The sequence below is a fragment of the Dioscorea cayenensis genome, unplaced genomic scaffold (genome assembly GCF_009730915.1).
Source record: "Dioscorea cayenensis subsp. rotundata cultivar TDr96_F1 unplaced genomic scaffold, TDr96_F1_v2_PseudoChromosome.rev07_lg8_w22 25.fasta BLBR01001401.1, whole genome shotgun sequence".
Classification (NCBI taxonomy): Eukaryota; Viridiplantae; Streptophyta; class Magnoliopsida; order Dioscoreales; family Dioscoreaceae; genus Dioscorea; species Dioscorea cayenensis.
In genome coordinates this window covers 48987-56767 of record NW_024087792.1, presented here as the reverse complement: position 1 = coordinate 56767, position 7781 = coordinate 48987, and the positions used below count along the sequence as shown (strand labels likewise).

Here is a 7781-nt window from a genome sequence, read left to right as displayed (position 1 = left end):
TAATTTTTAATTTTTAAATAATTCTATTAATTCAAACTTGAGATTATAATAATTAATATTTTAAAAATATAAAATATATATCCATCTAAAAAATTTGGTTTATATGTAAAATTGCTATCATATCTATATAATTAGGGATTAACTCAACTAGTTAAACACTAAATTAACAAATAATGTAATTAAAAAAACTTTAAAAAAATTCATATATAAGTCAATTATTAAATACAACAATTATTCAACAAATAATCTAATGAATAATTAAAATTTTCATAACAATTAATCACAAATATATAACATTTTTTCACAATAATTTTCATAATGAAACAAATATTTAACAAATATCTAACAATCATTCAACAAATATAAATATTTTTACACAACAAATAATCACACATAAATTAAAAAAATTAAATTAGATATCAAACAAACAAGAAAAAAATGATAAATCCCTATAATGAAAATAAAACATAATCTTGGAGATAATTGATCAAAGAGAAAAAACTCACCAATCCATGAGATTTGCAATGTTTTTTTGTTTTAGAGATTTTGCTATAGAAATTGTATTTTTTAGAATTTTATTTTTATTTTTATATTAATATCCTAAATATTGATAATTATGTATTGATAAGTTCAATAAAAAATCTATATATATATAAAATTTAAAAATAAAAATATTTGATGATTTATGTTTGGCTAGCTATATTATTTATTATCACTCAACATCAAATTTATTTAATATAGTAATTTTATTATTTTTATTTAATTTATTTTAAATAATATGAGACAGAATTTTTTTAAAATAAAGAGTAACATCTTCCATATGAATTTATAATGATTAATATTTTAATTATATATATAATATAATTATGAATATATGTATATAAATATATAATGGGGTAAGGGGTGCTCGGTGAGAATGCACATGTTGGACGATCCATTCTCAGCTCAAGTATACTTGTGACATTTATCCAAAATAAAATAAAATAAAATAAAAATCACTTAAACCATGACGCCTTTTGAAGAATAATTGAATTAGATATGACTTGTCCTTAACAAAACTAAATTGATTAGATAAACACAATTAATTAATATTGCAAGCTAACAACTGATAAACACCACCCAGTGATTAAAATGCTATATATTTAGTTTAAAATATTTATTTTAACTAAAACTAAGTAAACATGAACCCAAGTAAATCTAACTCATAATTTCTTTAAAAAACAAGTTCAAATTTCCAAACCCCAAAATCAATTTATTCCAACCTGAACTCAAAAGGTTTATTCATGCTACAAGAATAATAAATAGTTTGTTATACAAGATAATACATAATAAACATACAACTTAAATAAAATTATTAAGTTTGAAATCTCCTGCTTCTTCACATGATTTAATCCTAATAGCTTTATTCTCAACTGCTACGAAGTTGAACAAATACAGAAGTTGTTCTTTGGGGAATGGTGAAGCAACCAGTTGAGTCTTCATATGAAGCTTGCTTCACTAATTTATCTTTTGATTTCAACTGCATCAGGTTATTCATTTAATGGAGGTCAGAATATAATTATACAAAACAAAAATCTGACTATTTTCCGTATTTTGTCTTCTTTTCTACTTTCTTGTATATTTGTTTCCACACCTGATGAACTCTAGACCTGATTTTTTATCTGTATTTATTATTATTTTTTTAATAAATTTGTAGTTTATATATTTTATTAATAAATAAAGATTTTACGCAATGTAGATATTCAAGATAATAGATTAATGACAAACGAAGAATATTAGAATACAAGTACACAAACAAACAAAATAGCATGCCATAGTTATAAAGACATGGTGTATAAATGGATCTTTTACATCCATATGAGTATAAAATTGCACATAAACTCTAATAAAGTTTCTCTATTTAAACATTTCATATATATATAGGTCTTTTCATATCCTTTGATTATAACAATTTGTCAGATAAATTTTTAAATTTTGATAATTATATGTCCACACCTAACAAAAATACCTGGGAAAAAAAAAAGTACTTAACTAAGGGGCAAAAATGTTCTTTCTTTTGAGTATATGTAATTTCAGATTTTTGGAGGGGTATACATGTAAAAAAACCTTAAGCTAATCTGTGGACATTAACCAACACAATGCTTCTACTTTCAATTAGGAATTGCAGATCAAATGACTTTTGTTTATGTCAAGGTAATGAGAAGCTACCTGAACAGGATGCAACTGAAGTCGTTTAGCAGTTAATGTTGGGATTGACAATGAAACATCGGTCGGCCTTGCATTGAATACGATGACAATAAAAGAGTATCTGCAACAGCAATGTGCAACTACATGAGTATCCATAATTCACAGGAATGCGAAAAGATATGGAGAGGAGAGAATTTACTAACAATGGATCAAGTTGAGCTATGCCAGGCACTCCTTTCGTGTCCATCTTCAATACTCATAATAATCGATCCGAGGATCGATGAAGGTCCCACGTTATGGAAAACGTACCCTTTCCTGGCAGAAAAAACAATCGACGAATAACACTATAAATTAACTGTTTATCATCCAATTCGGTCAAGGAAAATCCAATAGTTTCTGGTTTTGTCAGATGTCTATCTATGCTTGAGCAGTGACTACATACAGTCGAATAAAATGGAAAGGAAGCATTGATACTTCATGCATAACCTCTACAAGTAACTCTTTAGTTTCTCCTAAAATGTATGTTTACCTGAATAGCATTTGCAGTCCTCAATCGGAAAAGTGGCGAAGAGTATCTAATTTTTAACATGTCGACAAAATTCTCAACTGCAGCAAGGATGTGATGTTTTATGTGGCTTGAAAGATGGATTCCCAAGTCTTGGTTTGATCCTGTAATATGGTGTATGCTAGAATTATTAGTAGCAGGGCACAAGATATCAAAGTTTCAAGATATTAAATTTGATGACTATCCCACCATGAAAACAAGACAAGTAGCATCACAATGTGAAAAGAGAAGTTTGCTTACAAGGGCCAGTTCTTTTCATTCTTTTCTCTAGGAGGAAGACCGACACCCCAATTGTTCGACTCATAAGTGAAGTCAAGCCTGAAATGAATGAAAACACCATAACAAGATGTACCCTAAAAAATTACTCCGAGCAACAATTTCAAAAGCTATCTGAGACTTGAAAGAAGATAATTAAAAAATAGAAACCTACTAGTCCAAAAATTGACTCCCATGAGAAAATAATTTACATGAGCAGAATGTAAAAACTAACCTGTTGAACCAATCACCGGAGTTATAAGAATCACGATCGAGTGACTTGGACCGCAATGTCTCATCACCAGCATGAAAAAAAGGGATTCCCTAAGAAAGAACTCATATCAATCTTCACCAAAATCTGTCCATTGAATGCTATGTCCAATTTTTTTATAATTCAATACAGAAAATTTTAGACATGCCAGAAAGAATTTTGTAATGACAGTTTTACATGGGGTCTTAAAACATGGTCTCATCTGCAAGGTCTGTGGGAAGCATCAAATTCTTTTTTGCATGACTTTTTTTCTGGTGAAGATGTCAAAAAATTAATGAGCAATATTAAGCTAAATAGTGTTTTGTTTTGAACTAATTACATCGCAAACAAACAAATCATGGAGACACTAATACCAAAATTTTCTCATAAATCTGCCACAATTTCATATTTAAGGACTCTTGAGATTTCCTTCTCTGGTTTAACCAAAGAACCAATGGTAGTTTGACATCAGCCGAACAAACCTCCCAGGTCCCAAAAACCATTGCAAACATGCTCATAACTCGAAATGAGCATTCGCACCATATCTTTGACAGGGTGTTTCAACCTGTGACTAACACATGTTTGATCCAATTACAACTTTCTAAATTTCTCCTTCAAACTTTTCCTCATATACTTACTACCGAAATAAAAAGAAAATTCATCGCTCAACTACCCTGAGTATGAAAGACCTTGGGTTTTTCCTATATTCAGCCAGGCTTATAGCAAAATTTCTTCTGAACTCATCCCCATTCTCAAAGTCTTCTGTGTGACTGTAAGTTCATCCCAAAATTCAGTGACATAATACCATGAGAACCAGAGACCATGTGTTTCAACATTCCATACCTTATTGATATCTGCAAATCAATCAAATTGCACCATTTCTTCTAAATTTACAACCAAGAGGTAAAAACATTATCTAAGAATTTGAAAATATTGTTACTCTTTAGACAAACATAATTAATTCATCAAGAGGCAAGAAAGACAAATCATGATCCATAGAAATTAGATGAGATGTTGGCCTAACAACCTTATCCACCTCCACCACATCCATGTGTGTTGAGATTTATTATATGTTTATATTTTCCGGGGGCCTATGGGCAAATATGTAACTATGTACAGTCCAGGGTTGTTTTCATAAGAGTGAGGTGTAAAGACTCTATATAAACCCAAAATTTATCAATGAGAATGAACCAAATTAAAAACAATATGGTATCAGAATGAAATCTAACAAAACCCTAACAGTACCGCCGGCGCTACAGTACCGCCGCCCATCTTTTCTCTACTCGGCCACCACCTTTCTCCTTTTCCGTCAATTGAAGTTTGCCAAAGTGGGGGGGCCGATACCCCACCAATCCCGAAGAAGGGGTTGAGATGGATTTGATTTAGATCTTGATGTCTTGAAGGACCAAGATTGTGTCAAGAAACGAAAGAAAGGTTGAATGAAAGGGATCTTGATCTTGTGGATGAAGAAGATCAAGACTGGGTCAAGTTAAGAAAGAGGAAAGAAGTCACGTGAGATCTGTGTGATCTAGACTTTGATACTTGAGATTGATTGATGGATGAAAAACTGAAAGAAACAGAACTCAAAACCTTGCTTCTAGTGTTGGGTCGGCAAGGGGACGGATCGACACCGGTATATCCACAGCCTATGAGGCTAAATCTCCCTCCTGTAGATTTGAAACTTGATGGACCAGCCACGTTTCTGAGTTGGTCGCGTCAGATTGAGGCTGCTCTAGTGGGGAAGAGGCTAGATGGATACTTGACAGGAGTCAAGGCTGAGCCAACAAGTGGAAGCGCCAAGGAGGATGAGTGGAGGACCACACACGCTTTGCTTTACACCTAGCTATTGAACTCAATGGTTCCAAAGGTTGCTTCATCAATGGATGGTATTCGAAAGGTAGAGGATATTTGGGTGAAGCTGAAGAGGACCCTATCTTTGGGGTGAGAACCACATGAGGGTGTTCCAGATCCAGCGTGACATAGAGACGGTGGTGCAGGGTGATAGATCTATTCAGGAGTACTCCATGGAGCTGGAACAGTTGTGGCAAGATCTTGATCATTTCTCACCATATCGAGCTATAGTGATCCAGGATGCAAGAGCAAAGAGTTCAACGGACAGATGAAGGCTATACAGTTCTTGGCTCATCTATACCCGACCTTTGATCAGAGGAGATCAGTCCTTCTAGCCCAAACAAAGATCCCTTTATTGGATGAGGCTGTCTCTGCTATGATACAGGAGGAAAGTCACATGAGGTACACTCTGAGTTGAGTGGACTTCCAGGTGTTTGATCAACTTTGGTTACCTTGAGCTCATGTATCACAGGTGCGCAGGGGGAGACCTGCAGGTGCTCAACTATGGAGAAGTGGGCCACCTGAGTAAAGCTTGTCCAAAGCCACCTAAGGAGAGAGAAACAAGTGGGCGAGGATAATCTGGAGGTCGTGGTCGTGGACGTGGGGGCCATAGAGGAGGCAGAGGTGGAGGTTACCGAGCACATCTGATGATAGATCCACAAGTAGAGAAGAAGTCATTTCTTACTGAGGAGGAGCATGAGCTCTTCGAGATGCTAAAGAGGAAGCAGAGAATAGCAGAACATGGGGAAAAGAAGAGCATGACAGATGAGACATCCACATCTGACTCCAGGGGTAATCTTTCTACTTTTGCTCATTCTGCCACAGGTCCTGCACATGCTTTTTGCCTCTATATCTCCCTCTAGATCACTAGAATGGATCATAGATTCTGGTGCATCTGGACATGTGACAGGGGCGTCTAGTGAGTTCACTTCTTTCAATCACTTGACCCCTCCAGAAAGCATCCATACAGCGGATGGCACAACCCAGCCTGTGGTTGGTAAGAGTACGGTTAAATGTACCGATTTAGTAACCTTGTCCAATGTATTGTATGCTCCTTTATTTCCAGTAAATCTATTATCTATCAGTGCTATTATCCTCCAACTAAATTGTGTTGTTTCTTTTGATATTCCCAAGGTGAACTTCACAGAGAAGGGGACAAGTCGGAGACTTGGGACTGACACGTGGCATATGAGGATTGTAGTACATGGACAGAGAGGGAATGGATTCGGCGTTGACATTTTTGGTAGAAGGGGCAGGAGTAGGAGTGTCTGGGATGACTGTAGAGGAGGTGTTTCTACTGCATCATCGGCGTATGGGACACATTTCATTGCCTGTTTTGAGGCAGTTGTACCCTTCATTGTATGAAAGGGCAAATAAAGAAAAGTTAGTTTGTGATGCTTGTTAGTTAGGAAAACATACCAGAAGCTCTTATCATAGCTCTGGGAATAAGAGTTCTGGGGTTTTTTATCTTATTCACTCTGATATGTGGGGGCCTTGTCCGGCAAATACAATCAATGGTTATAGATATTTTGTAACTTTTATTGATTGTTTTTCTCGTGTTACTTGGTTATATTTGATGAAAACTAAGAATGATGTACTTGCTTGTTTCAAAGACTTTCACAAGGCAATACAAACTCAATATGGCGCCTTAGTTAAGGTATTGAGATCTGATAATGGGACAGAGTACACTAACAAGGCATTTGGGGAGTACTTGTCTACACAGGGGATACATTATCAAACTACTTGTCTATATACACCGCACAAAATGGGGTAGCAGAACGGAAGAACAGACACCTTCTAGAGATAGCCCAGTGTATGATGATATCAATGAATGTCGCAAATTATCTATGGGGCAAGCGGTCTTGACAGCTGATCAACAGGATGCTCTCGAGAATATTGGATTGGAAGTCTCCCTGTGAGATGTTGAAGGGTGATAATGAAGGAGTTCTTCCCTTGAAAGTGTTTGGATGTGTGTGTTTTGTGAGAAACAACAGACCAACATTGGGGAAGTTAGATCCTAGAGCAATCAAATGTGTTTTCGTAGGCTACTCAGCCACTCAAAAAGGGTATGTGTGTTGGAGCCCAGGAGAAAGGCAATCATTTGTAAATATGGATGTGACTTTTCGTGAGTCTAAGCCATACTACCTCTTGAGGGTAACCTCACCCTTTGGTGACTCGCCAGATAGTGGAGAAATAGGGCGAGAGGGGAAGAAAAGTTAGGGAGAAAAGCTGATTCAGTTAGAGATAGGATCGGATTTTGTTTTGAGGGAAGAATCGACTGAGGATGAGCTGGAAGAAGAGGCTGAAATAGAGGTGGCAGGAGAAGAAAGAAGAGAAAAACAGGCTTATGGGGAGCTGAGAGTGTACCAAAGGAGGAGAAAGGTGAATGTACCTATGCCTACAATACCACTCGTGCCAAGTTCCTTGTCTCGGCCTTCTCCAACTCCTGAGACACCTACATCATCCACCAGAAACCTAGGTGATATAATTCCTCTCTCTTTTTCTCCCGTGACATTAAGGAGGACTTCTCGCAGCAATGCGGGGAATCCTTTTAATCGTTTTGGGTTTCCATATAATATTGGTCAGTCTGTTCAATACTCTAATCTATCATCCACATATGAAGCATTCATCTTTGGATATTGTCTTTATACCCAAGTGTTGGTAGGTAGCAAA

The 7781-nt window shown here is 35.7% G+C and overlaps 1 protein-coding gene across 1 annotated transcript in view; it reads right to left on the bottom strand.

The window, feature by feature from the left end:
- Nucleotides 1–1246: 1246 nt before the first annotated feature.
- The window catches only part of LOC120256338 (pullulanase 1, chloroplastic), a 55289-nt gene continuing 48754 nt past the window's right edge, over nt 1247–7781 (bottom strand). The window contains 9 exon segments of the mRNA XM_039264036.1: nt 1247–1519; nt 2209–2308; nt 2391–2425; nt 2427–2489; nt 2491–2502; nt 2717–2809; nt 2811–2856; nt 2993–3070; nt 3243–3331. Coding sequence (XP_039119970.1) covers nt 1409–1519; nt 2209–2308; nt 2391–2425; nt 2427–2489; nt 2491–2502; nt 2717–2809; nt 2811–2856; nt 2993–3070; nt 3243–3331 — 627 coding nt within the window. The 3' untranslated portion in view covers nt 1247–1408.